At 43.2% G+C, this 20670-nt stretch overlaps 1 protein-coding gene across 2 annotated transcripts; it reads left to right on the top strand.

Moving 5' to 3' along the window:
- Nucleotides 1–1152: 1152 nt before the first annotated feature.
- Nucleotides 1153–18093, top strand: LOC115198709 (heparan sulfate glucosamine 3-O-sulfotransferase 2-like). Of its 2 annotated transcripts, XM_029760887.1 has the most exons (2): nt 1153–2108; nt 17112–18093. In XM_029760887.1, the coding sequence occupies exons 1-2, from the start codon at nt 1573–1575 to the stop codon at nt 17728–17730; spliced, it is 1155 nt and encodes a 384-aa protein (XP_029616747.1). In that variant the 5' UTR covers nt 1153–1572; the 3' UTR covers nt 17731–18093. The 2 variants fall into 2 exon arrangements, with proteins under 2 accessions (XP_029616747.1, XP_029616756.1); XM_029760896.1 differs by lacking the exon at nt 1153–2108 and having other exon boundaries at nt 17079–18093.
- The last annotated feature ends 2577 nt before the right edge of the window (nt 18094–20670 follow it).

A 20670-nucleotide genomic window follows, 5' to 3' on the forward strand; every position in this document is an offset into this window, starting at 1 on the left:
TTCCCTCTCTGCTCTGTGAGACTGGGAGAGCATCCACAATAGCTGAGTAAACTGATTAAAATATGCTCAAATCATGTAATGATGTATTGTGAGCCATTACGTTTGCGGTTTGGTTTTCAAGTAATGATGCTAAAATGACTGAAATAAAAAGCTGTGATGGAATTGTGGAATAACAAACATACGGTGTGTGTGTTTGTATTTGTGTGTGTGTGGATAAATATTTTGATATTTTGATTCTTACACTTACTTACAAGCCATTTACCAACAATGCAGTTCTAAGAACACTTCTTTTTAGTAAAACTGCATTGTTGGTTAAGGGCTTGTAAGTAAGCATTTCACTGTTGTATTCGGCGCATGTGACAAATAAAATGTGAATTGATTTGATGTTGTCTGGTGGGTAGACTGTATGGCTTTACTGGATAACATCTGCTCAATGGGTGTGCTTATGTATGACACAAAGCAACATGTTTATCTCCTTGGCTACAGTGCAGGGCCCCAGAAGACCCATATGTGAGAGAGAGCACAGAATCATGGAGATTTCACCTGTTCAAATCTAAGCCCTTTATGACTCAGACTAGGAATATTCAGTCATGTCTCTCAGTTTAGAATGTCCTTGAAGCAGAGATCTGTGCAACAGCTTGGAGATTCAAGATTAGAGATAATCTGTGTTGTGTACTTTCATGATTGAAAGGGAGCAATTAATGGCCTGCCATTGTGCAATTCAAAGTTATTTTCTAAATAAAAATGCTTGTTGTCCTATTAATTCCAATTGGCTAGGGAACACACATTCATGTGAGTTATGTGGAAATGTTCGCACACAGGTATCCACATTGACTATGCTTCACCTGCCAACTATATATGCTGTATGTCTCTATAAAATCGGCTACCAGGAGTATTCCTTTAAAAAGTTAAATGCATGGAGAATATGATCATATGAAGAGTGACGTCAGACGGCATCTTTATATATTCATCATCTGTCCCCGACTGCCGCAACCGCATTCTTGAGAACTTTGAGAAAGCAGCCAAACATGAGCTGAACATCGCAGATCCCGTGAAGGCGAGGCTGAGGCTTCGCACGGATTAGAGTCAATGGCAGATTACACCGTGCCTTTTGAAAGAGAAGCAGATTTATGGATTTCGGCAGGTTTCCAAAGTCACTCATCATTATCCAACGGACGGCATATTTTACCCAGACCAACGGATTGAGGAAAACGAAGAATGGGATTGAGGATAACGACTCCGTGGGGGTTTAAGTGTTTCGACAAAATATTATGCAATTAGTTAATATTCCTGATGCAATCATCCTACCACTCAAACTATATGAACTCATTTAGGCGGAATCATTCTCCTTTTTCCAAGAAAATGGCTGAAATCAATTTACTCCAAAGTTATCCAACAATTGTTTAATTGGAAACGATGCAAATTGTGCATAAGTAATTTCTTGGAGGAACATTTACCTGGTTTTCTGTCGTATTGGGATGTTGGCAGAGGCAGAGTCCTGTTCCACAGGGAGACACCGCAGTCCAGGCGCAGCACAGAAGAAAAACATGCAGTCCCTTGACCCATGGAGATATGGCATATAGGTTGATCTCAAACCGAATCGTGCCATCTTCAAATAGGTTGAGCAAACGATTTATTTTTATATTCACCATTTCATTGTCCTTCACATATTTATGCTACAGCATACTGTTTTGTTGCGGTACAATCATGCCAACCCAGAGTTATGAGGAAAAAAGGTGCCTCCATCACAAGAACGTAGGAAGCAAAAAACTTCTGCAAAAAGATTGCACCGCGGACAGGAGGACAGCTCTGGATGAGACTTTAAACGTGGCACTCACTCACCAAGGATCAAGTCATGCTCGCAACCAAAGTAGAAATTCTGCCTTGCCCATCACTCACAAACGGAGTATTGCCCCATCCGAATATAATATTACTGTTGCACAGAAATATGGAAAAAAAAAGTTACCTAACGCGCTAATCATCGGGGTGAAGAAGGGCGGCACCAGGGCGGTGCTGGAGTTCATTCGAATTCATCCAGATGTGCGCGCGCTTGGAACAGAGCCCCACTTTTTCGATAGAAACTATGACCGAGGATTGGACTGGTACAGGTACGAAATGTCACGTTGATTTCAATATATAATAAACTCATTTGTCTGTTTTATGATATATTTTCATTTTCAATATTTTATTTTTCGAACAAGTGCATGCCCCCCCTACAAAGGCATTTGTCACAATAAAACAGTAGGCTTCGGCTGAGTAGTCTTATGACTTCTTACAACCTAATGTATGTAGGCCTGCCTATGAGATAATATAGATATGGTTGGGTGTATTGCATTTATATCCATTCTATTCTAATGCGTATCTCTGACATTATTAGTCCGCTTAAAAAGAAGTGTGTACCAGGGTGTATACTTGACTGTCCCACGATTGTGTTCGTGAAAGTCCATAACGTTTTTCATGATCATTAGGCTAATCATGTACCTTGTGGTACATGGAATAAGTGTGCAGTATATTCCCTCCTCTCTACCTACCACTCTTGTTGAGATTGTTGATAATGATCACTTAGAGATCCTTTTTCATAACACAGTACAGTAGTGAACACTGAGTATAACGACAATTAGGGACACCTTCCTGATATTGAGTTGCAGCCTCAGTTCATCGGGGTATGGACTCTACAAGGTGTCGAAAGCGTTCCACGGAGATGTTGGCCCATGTTGACTCCAATGCTTCCCACAGTTGTACCAAGTTGGCTGGATGTCCTTTGGGTGGTGGACCATTCTTGATACACACGGGAAACCGTTGAGCGTGAAAAACCCATCAGCATTGCTGTTCTTGACACAAACCGGTGCACCTGGCACCTATTACTATACCCCATTCAAAGGCACTTCAATATTTTGTCTTGCCCATTCACCCTCTGAATGATACACACACAATTCATGTCTCAATTGTCGCAAGGCTTAAATGTCCTTCTTTAACTGTTCTCCTCCCCTTCATCTACAGTAATTGAAGTGGATTTAACAAGTGACGTCAATAAGGGATTATTGCTTTCACCTGGATTCACCTGGTCAGTCTATTTCATGGAAAGTGCAGGTGTTATTCATGTTTTGTATTCTCAGTGTAGATACACTGCATGACCAAAAATTATGTGGACACAGCCTCGTCAAACATCTCATTCCAAAATTATGGGTATTAATATGGATGTTGGTTCCCCCATTGCTGCTATAACAACCTCCACTCTTCCGGTAAGACTCGCTTCCATTCAGCCACAAGAGCATTAGTGAGGTTGGGTCGCAGTCGCCGTTCCAATTCATCCCTAAAGTGTTCAATGGGGTTGAGGTCAGGGCTCTGTGCAGGCCAGTCAAGTTCTTCCACACTGATCTCGACAAACATTTTCTGTATGGACCTCGCTTTGTGCATGGGGGGCACTGTTCTGCTGAAACAGGAAAAGTTCTTCCTCAAACTGTTGCCACAAAGTTGGAAGCACAGAATCGTCTAGAATGTCATTGTATGCTGTAGCATTAAGTTTTCCCTTCACTGGAACTAAGCGGCCTAGCCCGAACCATGAAAAACAGCCCCAGACTATTATTCCTCCTCCACCAAACTTTATAGTTGGCACTGTGCATTGGGGCAGGTAGCGTTCTCCTGCCATCCGCAAAACCCATATTCGTCCGTCAGACTGCCAGTTGATGAAGCGTGATTCATCACTCCAGAGAACCCGTTTCCACTGCACCACGGTGGCGAGCTTTACACCACTCCAGCCGACGCTTGGCATTGCGCATGGGGATCTTAGGCTTGTGTGCGGCTGCTCGTTCATGGAAACCCATTTCATGAAGCTCCTGACAAACAGTTATTGTGCTGACATTGCTTCCAGAGGCAGTTTGGAACACGGTAGTGAGTGCTGCAATCGAACACAGATGATTTCTACTCGCTACGCGCTTCAGCACTCGGTGGTCCCGTTCTGTGAGCTTGTGTGGCCTACCACTTTGCGGCTGAGCCGTTTTTGCTAGACGTTGCCACTTCACAATAACAGCAGTTGACCGGGGCAGCTGTAGCAGGGCAGAAATTTGACAAACTGACTTGTTGAAAGTCAATGAGCTCTTCAGTAAGGCCATTCTGCTGTCAATGTTTGTCTATGGAGATCGCATGGCTGTGTGCTCAATTTTATACACCTGTCAGCAACGGTGTGACTGAAATAGTCAAATCCGCTAATTTGAAGAGGGAGCCACATACCATATAGTGTAGTTTGTGAGATAATTGATCGAAAGCTTTGATTTCCCAAGGCATACAAATATTTTGGAATACTAGAGTAAAAGAAACACTCAGAACAAAAGCAATTGGAATCGTAAGCATTACAAGTAAATCATGCCCCAAATCCAGGATGAAGTTACTTTGGCTTGATACCCAGGTTGAAATGCCACAGTATAGCTGCAGTGTCAAATTTCAGTAAGTAAACATGCAGATCAACGGTAATAGATATTTTCAGCGGCAGACTTTTAAGAAACCCTCTCCAGCAGAAACATGGCTAATATTGATTAGAGACCTCGGATAAGGCAGGACTCCTCCTGCCTTCCCTCTGACGGGATGTCGCTCCAGTGTACATCGATGAGACGGGACACTGGCGCTGTCTCTTACCCACGAGTCAGACCTTGGATAACAAAGTCCATAGAAGAGTAATAGCCTTTTCTCATTATTGTGCCTACCCAAACAGTACTGCGCTGGCTTTTATATTTTCCTTTCACATGATCCTTTCCAGCATGGCCAGGTCCAGTAAATCTCAGCTCAGCTTGGCTCAGTTGTGTGACTCCACCTGCTCTCATCCCTTGGCAACCGTAAGACCTTTGCTGAAGATGGTACCCGCATGCCTAAAATCAGGCATTACACAGGTGTCACATTCTCCTCTCTGACAGAACATGGTACCTGTTGAGTGAAACCGAGCAGGGAACTCTCATGGGCCGCATCTACAGTTAGCTGAGAGAGAAAACCCACTGAAACAAAGAATGTGCCATTAGAAAGTGTTCTGTTCTGTAGGAGATTCTGTCAGACAGGCCACTCTAGTGAAATCACCCAGCAGCTCTCCCTAAGCCCAGTTGGTTGGGGTGTGTGCTCACTGTCCCATCGCAGTGTGAAGCCATTTATACCTGCTGTGTTTAAGTCAGTTGAGTCAGACTCACCCATTGGGGAGCTGCTTAAATCCATAAAAGGGACCTGGAGGCATTCAGTTCAGGGCTGAGGACTTGATGTAGCAGTGCTTTTTCACACACTCTGGAGGTTAAGAATAGGCCTATAATATAATTGCAATAATGCTAATATTAGACTAATAGAACAGCGGGAAGTTTGTGTGCAGTAGGCTTGTGCCAATATAGTGCCAATATTAGCAGATACTGTATTCATATAATTAGTTTCACGTTAATTATTAATTACACACTCACACTTACGTACCCACCCCCATGCATGCACACACGTACACACACACACACACACACACACACACACACACACACACACACACACACACACACACACACACACACACACACACACACACACACACAGGCTCTAAATTCATCAGTACCATTTGGGGACTGATTAATTAAAATGCCACAGAGGCCAGGACCTAGCAACAGTGTCTCTAATCCCCTCTGAAAGCAATTTTAGTTTAGCCACTGACATCTTGCAATAAGAGCCACATAAATGCCGCCAGTAATGAGACAGATAAATTGGCTGATTAACGTCAGAAGTTCCATACAAATCACCTTTAATAATGTGCTTTAGAGAGTCTTATTTTTCATTTTATTTCAGTCCAAGACATGAGACACCATCCATTTAAATGTAATGAGTGTTTGCTGTATTAGTTCACCTCAGTCATGGTGGCTGAAACTTTATGCGGACTACAACTAATATGACCTGGTCTCAGCTTTAAATAATACGATTGTCGCCATCGTCTAATGAGGCACTGTGATAGACTGTCTTCTATTTTTAATCTTTTTAATTGAGCATTACTTGCATAGTCCAACTATTTTCACCCCATTGTAAGTGACAGACCTGTGCGACGACAGTGAAATGGTGCAATGCTCATTACTTGATCTCCAGAATAGAATAAGACCCATTTGGCCTCATTTAGATTGGATGTGAGTGTCTCTCCATCCCTGTGACTATATAAGGGGCAGCTGAATCATACATTATACTGCAACCAATTCCGCAACTCTTCGTGGACGCATTTTTCCATTTTTGCACGCGATCAAAAAAATCGAACAAATCCGCATCCCAACACACCATCACCATCAGAACTTAAAAGGGCATCTCAGCTCTACTGATTTTACAGGAGTCAGATGCACATCAAATGAGAAGTGTTCAAATTGTGCAAGAGGCCTCGTAGAATCTGCTTCAGCCAAGAGTATTCTCCAGGTCCACCATTAATTGGCTCAGGGAGGATACTGAGCCCCGGAACTCTAGCGTCAGAAAGGTTGACAAGGACAGAAAGTTGTCTGCTGCTCATTTAACGGAGGGAACTGCACATTCCACTGGCCCAGGCATCTCTCTCCACTAGTAATGAGGAGTCTTAATCCCGATATAGCTCAGAAACATGTAGCAGTTACCATTAATTACAAAAACAACTTCTCTCGGGAATATCCCCCAAAGACACCATGGCAGAGTGAGGTTTTGGTATTAGGATTTTGTATTGAATAAGTCATTAGCTGGAGTTGCCAGCAGCAAGAGGCAGAGGTAGTGGTGTTGTGAGTTTCCTACTCAGAGACACGGATAGAGCCTTTACCAACTGTAAGTAACCCAGCTGTACATATCATTAAGAGCTGTTGAGAATGGTAGGCCACCCTGGAGGCAAGGCCACACAATGACACTATTCTGAGAGACAGAATCTAACATGGCCGACACCAAGCCTAGCAATGTATAATGTGATTAAATAAATGTGTAGTTTTGACTCTAGTAAATTGAGTTTGATTAAATGGGGATATGCACAACTCTGTTCAAACTGTTTTTCCTGGAGTCTAGTCTAGTTAGTACAATACATAGTATACACGCATCAAACAATTTCGAAGGAGATGGCCGCCGTTTTACAATCCCATAACCGATTGTGCTATTGTGTATGTTTTTTTGCGTTATTTGTAACTCATTTTGTACATAATGTTTCTGCCACCGTGTCTTATGACCGAAAAGAGCTTCTTGATATCAGGGCAGCCATTACTCACCCCGTACTGGAGGAATTCATCTTCTTCAATGAGTTGGACGGGAAGGATTTACTCCAGACACCCGACAAGGCCCTCATCCCTGTCGTTCGCAGGAGGAAAAGACGGAGATATCGTGGACGACGGTCCGGGTGTAAGGATCCATCACCGAGAGGATAATCTACCTTTACCATCGGTCCTATTAGCCAACGTACAATCAATCGATAATAAAATAGACGAACTACGAGCACATATATCCTACCAGCTGGACATTAAAACTGTAATATCTTATGTTTCACTGAGTTGTGGCTGAACGACGACATGATTAATGTACAGCTGGCAGGTTTCAAGCTTTTTCGGCAGGATAGAACAGTGGCCTCTGGTAAGACAAGGGGCGTTGGCCTATGTATATTTGTAAACAACAGCTGGTGCACGAATTCCAAGGAAGTCTCGAGGTTTTGCTCACCTGAGATAGAGTATCTCATGATCAGCTGTAGACCACACTATTTACCAAGAGAGTTTACATCTATATTTTTCGTAGCTGTCTATATACCGCCACAGACTGATGCTGGCACTAAGACAGCACTCAATGAGCTGTATACGGCCATAAGCAAACAGGAAAACGTTCATCCAGAGGCGGCGCTCCTAGTAGCCGGGGACTTTAATGCAGGGAAACCCAAATCAGTTTTGTCTCATTTCTATCAGCATGTTAAATGTGCAACCAGAGGGAAAACAACTCTAGATCACCTTTATTCCACACACAGAGACACGTACAATGCTCTCCCTCACCCTCCATTTGGCAAATCTGACCATAATTCTATCCTCCTGATTCCTGCTTACAAGCAAATACTAAAGCAGGAAGCACTAGTGACTCGGTCAATAAGAAAGTGGTCAGATGAAGCAGATGCTCAGCCACAGGACTGTTTTGCAAGCACATACTGGAATATGTTCCGGGATTCTTCCTATGGCATTGAGGAGTACACCACATCAGTCACTGGCTTCATCAATAAGTGCATCGATGACATAGTCCCCACAGTGACCGTACATACATACCCCAACCAGAAGCCATGGATTACAGGGAACATTCGCACTGAGCTAAAGAGTAGAGCTGCCGCTTTCAAGGAGGGGGACTCTAACCCGGAAGCTTATAAGAATTTCCGCTATGCCCTCCGACAAACCATCAAACAGGCAAAGCGTCAATACAGGACTAAGATTGAATCGTACTGCTCCTCGGATGTGGCAGGGCTTGCAAACTATTACAGACTAAAAAGGGAAGCACAGCCACGAGCTGCCCAGTGACACAGACCTACCAGATTAGCTAAATTACTTCTATGCTCGCTTCGAGGCAAGTAACACTGAAACTCGCATGAGAGCACCAGCTGTTTCGGAAGACTGTGTGATAACGCTCTCCGTAGCCGATGTGAGGAAGACCTTTAAACAGGTCAACATTCACAAGACCACAGGGCCAGATGGATTACCAGGACATGTACTCCGAACATGCGCTGACCAACTGGCAAGTGTCTTCACTGACAGTCTGTAATACCAACATGTTTCAAGCAGACCACCATAGTTCCTGTGCCAAAGAACACTGTTCTCCCCGTTCACTCATGACTGCATGGCCAGGCACGACTCCAACACCATCATCAATTTTCCCGATGACAAAACAGTGGTAGGCCTGATCACTGACAACGATGAGACAGCCTATAGGGAGGAGGTCAGAGACCTGGTCGTGTGGTGCCAGGACAACAACTCTCCCTCAACGTGATCAAGACAAAGGAGATGACTGTGGACTACAGGAAAAGGAGGACCGAGCACGCCCCCATTCTCATCGACGGGGCTGTAGTGGAGCAGGTTGAGAGCTTCAAGTTCCTTGGTGTCCACATCATCAACAAACTATCATGGTCCAAACACACTAAGACAGTCGTAAAGAGGGCACGACAAAGTCTATTCCCCCTCAGGAGACTGAAAAGATTTGTCATGGGTCTTCAGATCCTCAAAAGGTTCTACAGCTGCACCATCGAGAGCATCCTGACTGGTTGCCTCACTGCCTGGTATGGCAACTGCTTGGCCTGTCACGTTCTGACCAGTATAAGGGGTTATTGGTTATTGTAGTTTGGTCAGGATGTGGCAGGGGGTATTTGTTTTATATGGTTCGGGGTGTGTGTGTATGTAGAGGGGTGTTGGATTTATGTGTTCCGGGGTTTTTGGTTTATGTTCTTGTTTTGTATTCTAGGGTTTCTATCTTGTGTATTTCTTTGTTGGCCTGGTGTGGCTCTCAATCAGGAACAGCTGTACATCGTTGTTTCTGATTGAGAGTCATACTTAGGGAGCTTGTTTTCCACCTGTCCCTTTGTGGGTAGTTGTTTTTTGCATTGCTGTTTTGGATAGCCTGCGAAACTGTCGTACTGTCGTTTCTTTGTTTCTTTGTTTTTTTCGTGTTCACATATAAATAAAAAATGATGAGCACGCAACCCGCTGCGCCTTGGTCTAATCCCTTCGACTACCGTGACATGGCCTCCGACCTCAAGGCACTACAGAGGGTAGTGTGTATGGTCCAGTACATCACTGGAGCCAAGCTTCCTGCCACCCAGAACCTCTATATCAGGCGGTGTCAGAGGAAGGCCCTAAAAATTGTCAAAGACTCCAGCCACCCTAGTCATAGACTGTTCTCTCTGACAAGCGGTACCGGAGCGCCAAGTCTAGGTCCAAAAGGCTTCTTAATGGCTTCTACCTCCAAGCCATAAAACTCCTGAACAGCTAATCAAAGGGCTACCCAGACCCCTCTTTTACGCTGCTGCTACTCTCTGTTCATAATCTATGCATAGTCACTTTAACTCTACCTACATGTACATATTACCTCAATTACCTCGACTAACTGGTGCCCCCGCACATTGACTCTGTACCTGTAGCCCCATATATTGTCTCGCTTGTTATTTTACTGCTGCTGTTTAATTATTTGTTACTTTTATTTAAAACATTTTTTTTTAACTTATCAATTTTTTACTTAACACTTTAAAAAATGTTATTGACTTCTTAAAGCATTGTTGGTTAAGGGCTTGTAAGCATTTCACAGTAAGGTCTACACCTGTTGTATTCGGCGCATGTGACAAATACAATTTGATTTGATTTTGAATGGATTCCTTGCAAGCAATATTCCAATATTTCCTTTCTCTAGCATATGCCAGGTGTCTTTAGAACCATTTGTATTTGAACGACAGACTGAATGAATATTTGCATTGTCTCATTATGCGTTGGTAATGTTTTCCATTACTCCCTGCAGTTCAGCAGAAAGCCTTTTGCAAAGACAGACAGGGGGAAATGTGACAGGAAGAAACAAGTTGTAACTGAACAGGATGTGAGGTTAGGCTGACATGCACTGAAATAGTTTTGTTTACACTGTGTTTCATTGAAATTGGCAGCTGAGCCGCAGTTAATTAATCTGAAACATTTACCCAATTAACTGAAACGCTCATCTGAGGATGTGCAGCTTGCCAGCCATGGATTTCGGGGTCTTCCTGAGAGTGTCTTCATTTTGGGATAGTTGGACACTTTCCCACATCAAAGTCAGACACAGTAACAGCAATTGGTTCGCCATAATTCAACACTTTATCGCTTCAGGAGAGCAATTGTCTCTCAACATCCTCAGTGGATTAGAATATTGCAATGTGTTGTCATTTCTGTGAAATGTAGTGCACAGCCAACACGACTCAATCAGACATAAATTGAGGTCAGACTGATTCTGATTCTGAAATATTTGTTTCCCATACAGACAAACAGGACAGTCCTGATGTAAAAACATAGTTTACTCTGGAAAAGATTGTCAAGGTGTGTACACAACAGATCAGAGCTTTGTTGAATAAGACCTGCTGCTGGTTGTCTTGGCAGTTGACTATAACTGATTCCTTGGTCTAGTTAACCAACCAGCTGACCTGGCTTCAGTATTGCTGTCTGGGGCATTGCTAGGTAACTCTTAATTGACTTCCATTGAGACCAGCTTCTGTAGCTGCTGACTGGTGATTAATGCTTGGACGTCATCCCAGCAGAAATGGGAGTGAGTGAAATATTAATAAGATAATCTTTTCCAGTGGAGACAGAATGAAGCTTTTTCCTTCGTACCAGGCGAGGGGAGTAGACTGCGGTGATGCGGTTGTATAGAGACTGGTTTTATTACAGCTTTGTGTGTTAGAACACATGAAGCTGTGTAATTGCAATCTGGGTTGTTCTCAACTGTAACATAACATGGTCTGTACAAATGAACCCTCCTTGTGTCATTGAAGATATGACGTAGCCATACCTTAAACATAGGCACATACCGTGGTTTGTAGCAATATAATGATTTAAAAGCTTTCTCACATACTGGTATTACCTGTCCCTGAATCCTATAACATTAGATAGAGTATTCACTGTATTGTTGTGAGATGCAATACAAATTAGAAGATGAAAGGCTTCAGAATGAAAGCAATGGATAATAGTATGACTGTCTATGTGAATGTGAATATAATTCAGGCCCCGGTAATAGAGGTATGGGAGAAAGCTTTGAAATCCACATACAATACTGTATAACACTACAATTCAACAACATGCTCTTAGCATCCACCAAGAAAGCAGTATAGACACGCTCTAAATCCCAGGCTTTTCCCTGCACTGATCTCACTTCATCTTACGTTCTACAGACCATTTGGAAGTGACCATGATGAGCCATGAGACCTTTGTCATCATTTAATCAGGGGCTTTTCCAAATAACCTCCCCTCGAGCCGAGGCCATCCCAACACCACATATAATGGACACGTGGAAGTCACCATGCTCCGTGTCCCTGGTTAGTAGACAGTAACTCACAAGCTGTGTGTTGTATAGTAGGCAGGGTTCATTATTAGTCTGTGTGATGACAGACACGTTCTGCTCTGCCAGAGATAGGGGCCACTCTCTAAATCTCTCCGGCTGTCTGTCTGTTGCAGGGACGCTGCCTGCTTGTCATGATTGATGGTTTCCAATTTAAATCCCAATCAGATCAGGCCTGGCCCTCGCATTACTGTCCAATCCTCTGACTCATCATAAAGCTGGGTAATTAGTACCACGAGGCCTGGATTAATTCTGTTGCAAACAGTCTGTCACCGCCACAGCCTTTCTACTGACAGTGGGTGATAGCTTGAACGTGGAGGAAGTGAATACAACACTGAAGTAGGCAAACAAAATCCACAAAGCAGTGGAGGCTGCTGAGGGGAGGATGGCTCACAATAATGTCTGGAACAGAGCAAATGGAATGGCATCAAAACATGTTTGATGTATTTGATACCATTCCGCAGACTCCGCTCCAGCCATTACCACGAGCCCGTCCTCCCCAATTAAGGTGCCGCCAACCTCCTGTGCCACAAAGGTTTGAGATTAAACAGAATACTCCATGATTGAGTTATTGATTTAGCCACATCAATACCTGACTCTGTACATCTATTGAAAGATGCTATGCTACATTTTAGCTCAACCTTAGAGAGGCCACACGTGTTCTGTACATCTATTGAAAGATGCTATGCTACATTTGAACTCAACCTTAGAGATGCTACACGTGTTCTGTGCATCTGCCGCCACATACATTCCATTTTGTCCACATCAGAAAACCTGCTAATGACCATACCAAAGTTATGTAAACGCACTACTGTGGTTCACGAGCAAATATTTACTGAGGACTCTTATAATGCACTCAATTCCCTCTTGATCTGAAACATCAATGAAGTTCCACTGGCGAGGTCTGGGTTAATTGATTGTGCTGAAGGAGGTGATCCAAAGCTGACCTTTACCTGCTGCTACGGTGTTACATGCCTGATATAGCTGGTGCCTGTGTGTCTGTACAATGTTGACTTGCTCAGCGGAGTCATGTTAGCAGACAGGTTACTTGGCACATCCTTTGGCACTTTTAATGTTACAGTATGCCAGACATGATTTTTAGGTGTTGGTCTCAACACATCTGTCAGGGGGGGTATTAAATACACACGTGTGTTTTTACCGGTGAGGGGGGAATTGCTATCTCTTTGCAATCTTGTGAGCACTGGGCACATTTACAATGTTGGTATAGATCCTTCACACCTCGGTTCATTTTAACAGAGTGATTAAAATGTCACAGCCTGTAACACATCCTGACTCCTCTCAGAGTTTCACCAATAACCTGAACAGGAGACGGCTGTAAATTACTCCAGTCAATTTAGTTCCAGCTCACAGGATCCGGATGATGATCAGAGCAGGGAGCCCATCCATCTCTCTACAACTTTGATTCATGACACAAAATGCCAGTTACTGCCAGCTTTATAGATATGTGTGTGTGTGTGTGTGTGTGTGTGTGTGTGTGTGTGTGTGTGTGTGTGTGTGGGTGGGTGGGTGGATGTACTGTATGTGTCAAAATGTGTGCAATGGCAGTACATTTCCACATTGTGTGTATACCTTCCAACTATATTCTACATCATTATTAATATTTTACTAATGGTTAATTCTACAGAGTTATCTGATATGATTTACAATATATCATCTGTAGCTTAGTCCCAGAGCTCCACGCAGCTCGCCGGTATTGAGAGCTGGAGTGATCATGGTGACCCTATCCTTTTGAGAGTCAGCCTATCGCGCGACAATGAAGGCTTTCAGAAAGCTACACTACTGAAGGTGCTGTTCTCTTCAAGCACCATAGGGTGTCAGGACAGAATCCGCTGCTGCTAAATGGCTTACTGCATGTTACAGTAACCTTGGCATATTACAGTTTACAGCGAGAGCCTCCTGTCCTCTCTTATGCTACAAGCACCTCCATTGAAAAAGGCAGGCGTCTAAATACAGGGAGGGCAACGCAAATAGCAACTGGCAATTAATGTTAGCGGAAGTTTGAGGTGTAATATCAGACTTCTGCATGGTGCCATTCCTAATTTCCCACTGTGGTGGTTGTGTTTTCAGTAATGCAGTCAGTATGCTCATATGAATAACTGTTCTTCTGCACGGTTTGGGTATTTACATAAGAGGAAAATGGAAGTTGGCACTTTAGTTTAAATATTAATGAAATATTTATTGATGAGAAGCAGGTTTATATTCTGGTCAGTTGAATGTTTTGAAATAATGTGGATGGGCTTTAATTTATAATAATCAATATCTGTAAAACAAATGTTAGTTCAATAAAAAAAACTACAGAGAACAGCAGGTGGATCATTTATTTTATCAATGTCGTTTATTAGATCTGAGAGGGTAAATTCATTTCTCAAATACATGGCATGGATTAAATCCCTGCTGAATTGAGAATGTATGCACAACGTGCAGGCCCACACGATGGAAGTGCAAATTATGTTAATGCTATTTCCACCAATGTAATTAAAATCCGGTTTATAAAACAGTGGTAAAGCTGTCCCTGACAAGCTGTTAACGCTTAATGATAAAGAGAAGGGGGGAATAATCTAAAGAGCAAATGTGCATGCGTATCTCATCACTCCAATCGTGAACAAATAAAGTTCAATTCAAGCTAGGTTTCTGTTCAAGCAAACCCAGTAGATAATGTGAGCATGTCATGTTGTTTCTTGTGCTCCCCAAAATGCACATGTTCCTCTTTAGGCAGTGGATCATTGTTGTACTGTACTTGGAAAATGGAGAATGTAATTGGTTGTGTGAAGTAAGAGCATCCCATGAATTATATGTTCCATTATGGCTTTTCTATGGAAAGCTGCACAAAACCTTTTTGTGTCCTGGTCTCATCTGAAACCTTGGTGGATTAAATAAAGTTATAGGAGGTGATGGATTGTCTTTCATTCCTAATCGACCAGAAATGCACCTCTTTGTGGCAGTTGAGAAATGCTACGAAGCACGGCCGCTAAAGCTAGTACAGCACCAACACTCCTTCTCATCAGCAGAAAAGTGACAATTTCAGATCTTGTTCACACTGCGATCAGCTCCTGCACCAGGCACCAGTGGAAGTGTTAGACTGTCAGTAACACCATCCTGGGTGTTGGTTGGGTTGATGTTTGTAAAGGTTTATGTAATATGCCTAATTGCAGCTATTTCTTTTAACAGTGTTGATGAGAATTGTGAAACCGAAAAGGGTAGCGTTGGAAATGATAATAACCAACAGTGTTGGAATGTCTGTAGCTTTCATCCATGAGATTATATAGGTTCCTAAAATTCCATCAACGCAATAATACATTTATGATGATGGAAGTGTGAAAAAAAGAGGAAGAATATGCTATACTATAGGTTAAGGTTGATGATGTAACTAAGTTCCATCACATAGCACCTGAGATATACAGTAGTAGTGTGTTTTTAGCGTACTGTAAAGCTGTTTTCCGGGGCTGGTGCTACTGCTGTTCTGTTCCTTCCATCCCATGGAAGATTAATGATTGCCTGTGGCCCTAAACTGGTAAGGCTAACTGAGACACCCAGCAGAACAGCACAGGATTCATAAATCAAGCTAAACTGATCAATATTTCTCAGACTGTTAAGGTACACTACATGACCAAAAGTATGTGGACACCTTCATGTCAAACGTCTCATTCCAAAATCATAGGCGTTAATATGGAGTTGGTCGCCCCCTTTGCTGCTATAACAGCCTCCACTCTTCTGGGAAGGCTTTACACTATATGTTGGAACATTGCTGCGGTGACTACTATTCAGCCACAAGAGCATCGGTGAGGTCGGGCAGTGATGTTGGGGCGTTTAGGCCTGGCTCGCAGTCGGTATACCAATTCATCCCAAAGGTGTTCGATGAGGTTGAGGTCAGGGATCTGAGCAGGACAGTCAAGTTCTTCCACAAAGATCTCGACAAACCATTTCTGTATTGTCATGCAGAAACAGGAAAGGGCCTTCCCCAAACTGTTGCCACAAAGTCGGAAGCACAGAATCCTCAGTCACAAACATAAAGTTACTATTTTATTTCCTGTATCGGTTTTAGTGCAAGAATGGTTTTGGGAGAAACTGCTCGATGCACTTCAGGTGGGATCTATCCATGTTAATGTTCAAAGATTTCTGGAAACAAGGTCCTGACCTGGAGGGAAGAAGCATTTTACTGGATCTAGAGCTTGTATTATGGATACACAATGGGAAAGCCCAGTAGCCTAGAGGTTAGAGAGGTGGACCAGAAGCATGTTGGGAAAGGCAGAAGACACATTTCTGTTCTAACCCATGGACAATAATGTTGTATTCAAATGTAGGTTGTAATTGTATCTTAGAACTATTCAGGCCTCCCGGGTGGTACAGCGGTCTAAGGCACTACATTGCAGTGCTAGACGCGTTACAACTGACCCGGGTTCATTCCCGGGCTGTGCCACAACCGGGAGTCCCATAGGACGGTGCACATTTGGCCCAGTGTCATTCGGGTTAGGGGAGGGTGGGGCTTTACTTGGCTCAATGCGCTCTAGTGACTCCTTGTTTAAATACAACTTTTGCATAACCCAGGTTTTAAACAGGAATGATGCATTTCTTAACTCCCATTGCTCGAATCATGAAAGGAAGTTTCCAGAGAAATGCCGGTCTCTACATTTTCTTGTAAAATATCAGAACGCTAGTTTACTTTGCTATGCATAGTTTCCATAGATATGAGAAAAACTTTTCAAACATTTTAAGGTGCATTTCCCCAGAAACTTTATGAAAATGAGGACCTATTTAGCGTGTCCCAGATTTTCCCAAGTATCTTTTTCTGTTGGATGTCCTTAATGCAGGTGATTGTGATTTATGAACACCAGTCTAAAATGTGATTGGATGATTTCCCTCCAGCCCTCAGCATCACTGTCACCCTGGAGATAGGGAACATGAGTTGTTTTCATGAAACCTTTTCAGCTATCGAAGTGGATAACAATTTCTGCAAGACAATTAAATTGCTTTACTATTCTATCCCCTTCTAGAGTACTAATACAATGGATTCCAGGCATAAAAACACATTTTAAATCAACGTTTTTCTCTTTCTGTCTTTCCCTATTTAGAGGACTAATGCCACGGACTCTAGACAGCCAAATCACCTTGGAGAAAACCCCCAGCTACTTTGTGACACGAGAGGCTCCCAGACGCATCGCCAGTATGTCCCCCAACACCAAGCTGATTGTGGTGGTGCGTAACCCAGTCACCAGGGCCATCTCAGACTACACACAGACTCTGTCCAAGAAGCCGGACATCCCAACCTTCGAGGAGCTGGCCTTCCAGAACCGGAGCCAGGGTCTGGTAGACACCTCATGGAATGCTATCCGCATAGGGATGTACATCCGCCACCTAGAGAACTGGCTGCAGTACTTTCGCCTCTCCCAAATCCACTTCGTGAGCGGCGAGCGGCTGATCACGGACCCGGCGGGGGAGCTGGGCCGCGTCCAGGACTTCTTGGGTCTCAAACGCATCATCACAGACAAGCACTTCTACTTTAACCGAACCAAAGGCTTCCCTTGCCTGAAGAAGCCGGAGAGCAGCAGCCAGCCCCGCTGCCTGGGCAAGTCAAAGGGTAGAACTCATGTGCAGATAGACCGGGAGGTCATTGAGCAGCTCCGGGACTTTTATAGGCCTTTTAATATCAAATTCTATGAGATGGTGGGGCAAGACTTTAGGTGGGATTAAGAATCTGATTAAAAATGGGCAGGTGATATGTGCTTATTGAAATGGATACCTCAGTGGAGTCATTCGAATGAGGACACCTTAAAGTAAATTCAATTTCTCTTCATGTTTGAAAATACAGTGCGAGTTTAACAAGGTGTGTGTAATCTGCCTCTAACTTTAAAACCTTTGATTTAATTTCCTAGTTCCAACTTTAACATCATGCCTGTTTTGTTAACCAAATAAAAGAGAAAGATATGCTGCCACGCCATTTAATCTCACAATTAGTATTCGTCATACACTAAATTGTGTTTCTTCACAAAGGCCTGTTACTTTTACAACACTGTACCATGTCAATCGTTCCAACTCAATGGACAACAATAAAGAGTATAGAGACAGCTGAGATTTGTTGTAACATGTCCGTCCTATGCTACAGTATGATGAACTTGGCATAAAATGTGTATCATAAAGGCATTCTGGCAAATTAAGACAATAATGAATGTAAAAACGATTAATGGATGCCCTCATGCATATTATCGTATCAAATCATGGCCATTATGATGATAATTGGAAGCATTTGTCTTATCAGCTTCACACAGAGAAGAGGTAGAATGTAATGGAAAGACATAGAGGAAAAGGTGGAGTTGAACTACAGAGCAAAGTGAGCTCTTCATCCAAGGCAGCAATGTAGAAAAACAGCAGATGCTTTTACTCAGCCTTTTGAGAAATTAGGAATGGCTTGATTAAAGAAGCTAAACTAAGAAGCTCCCAAACAAGCAGATTCAGATTGAATAATGTAAGTTGAGTACTGCAGTCTTGGTTAAATGTTTCAAGGCAGAACGTGTGTATTAACATTGCCCAAACAGTACATAGAAGTACACAAATTACAGAGCGTTTACATCTAATTTAACCCCGACAAAGCATTTGCAAATTTGGGGATGTAATAAATGCCCAGTATTCCTCGTTTAATTGCAATCATTAGGGTTGTAAAATAACCACCTCCATGTAACATAGACGCACAGAACCAATGCATATTTTACATATTTATTACATATTCATAGCAGCAGCATTAAAACGGTGTTGTTCCTTCCACGGCATGTCCTTGGTGTAATGAACACGAGGGGAGGCAGAGAGCTGGTTTCAAGCGCAGGGCGCAGCAGGTGATACTTGAGAAGGACCACAGGAGGAGGCAGGTAGCTGGGTCCAGGGGCAGGCAGAAGGTCATACACAGGGGGTCCAAAAGGGCAACAGTACAGGCAGGGAAAAGGCTAGTAACGTTGTCCGGGAGATCAGGCAATAGGTAGGCAACAGGAAATCTGATAGGCTACAGTACAGGCAGGGAATAGGCAAAAGGCATCGCTAATGAGGCAGGCAAAAACTATCATACACGAGAGGTGTAAATCACGGGGAAAAACAGAGTTCCCGAAGACGTGTGTCACAAAACAAGCAATACCTCACAGTGACGAGGTGCAAAGAACTGAACTAAATAGTGTGTAATAATGACCTACAGGTGTGTGAACACGTGATTAGAATTCAGGTGACTGGGATCTGGAGAGTGAGCTCCGTTCAGGGGATCTAGGTGTTTGAGAGTGTGAGCTGGAAAGTGAGCTGCGTTCAGGGGACCTACGTGCCATAGCACTATTTCAAATGTTGCTTAGGGCCCCCAAAAGGCTAGGGCCGGCTCTGACTGCATGTGTGGGTATGGATGTGGGTATGCAGACCTGCGAGCCTCTGCGGCCCCCACCCCATCAAAGTTTCCCATCCCTAATTTAAATTGTCATTTGTGATACTCTCCATTAATTCTTGATTAACCTGCCAATGCTTGTCTACCCCTGCCTGCTACTTTGTGAGCCACCACCGTACACACTGATACGCTGAGCAGTTTAGCAATGAGCTCAACTTTATCTAACCACAGTTGATTACACATTTTTTTCCCTCCCAGAATGCATTTGGCTTGACTACAGAGCACTGAGAGAAAGTTATTTCCCGGTTTGGTGCGATTGCACTGCAGACAGAAATAATGATCCATCCTGTACAAAGAAAACAGACTTTTGGGACTTCTAGCTGACTTGTAGCAGCCATGCAAGAAACACACCTCACATAATGTTTATGGGTAACTAATCCCAGATGGTTGTCAATAAAGAGGAGTGTGTGAGAATCCATCACCATGGTAATATATAGAAATATGTCTACAGCCTGAAGTCTGAGGCTCATATATTATCCCTTGTGTGTGTGTGTTCTATTTCTTCCCTGCCATTCAAATAGACTGTGTTGACAGTGAACCTCAGAACTGTCCTTTAGCCACTACAGTCAGCATAGTGAACTGGTAGGGTCATAGGCAAAATGTCATCTTTCCCAGGCCTACTCTACTGTGCTCTCCACATCAGGTATTGATTGGACATGATCATGGGAGAAGTAACAGTCCAATTACCTCCGATGGCCGGCCTAACCTTCAAAAGAAATACCAAGCAGCAAACAGGCTGCTGTTGTAAATGTCATGAACTTTGAAAAGACTGAGGCAAGTTTTGCCACAGCATTTACCAGGCAATGTCAAGCAGTACATGATGCGATCAATTCCCATGGATTCATTGTTTCATTTCGTCAAAACCTTCACTGTCAGGACAGCCTTTGAATAAAAAAAAAACAATATACATGCAGGACAGCATTTAAGGAGTCATTATTTTCAGAGTTGTTAACGGTTTACTGAAACTTATTTTACCTCACCAGACAGGAAATCCCATTGTGATTTCAAGGGGGACCCGAAACTTCATGAACTTTACAGAATTGATGTCTGCTCTCGGCAGTGTTAAATAAACAACTGTTAAAAGAGAGAAGTGAAGAGGGACTGTGCAACCCTCTTCACTTCTCTCTTTTAACAGACACGGGAAGCAGATGCTTTGAGTCTTTGATATTTATTACATCCAAAAGAGGTAGGCAAGAGAATGGTCGTGGACAGGCAAAAGG

This window comes from Salmo trutta, chromosome 1, assembly GCF_901001165.1.
Source record: "Salmo trutta chromosome 1, fSalTru1.1, whole genome shotgun sequence".
NCBI lineage: Eukaryota > Metazoa > Chordata > Actinopteri > Salmoniformes > Salmonidae > Salmo > Salmo trutta.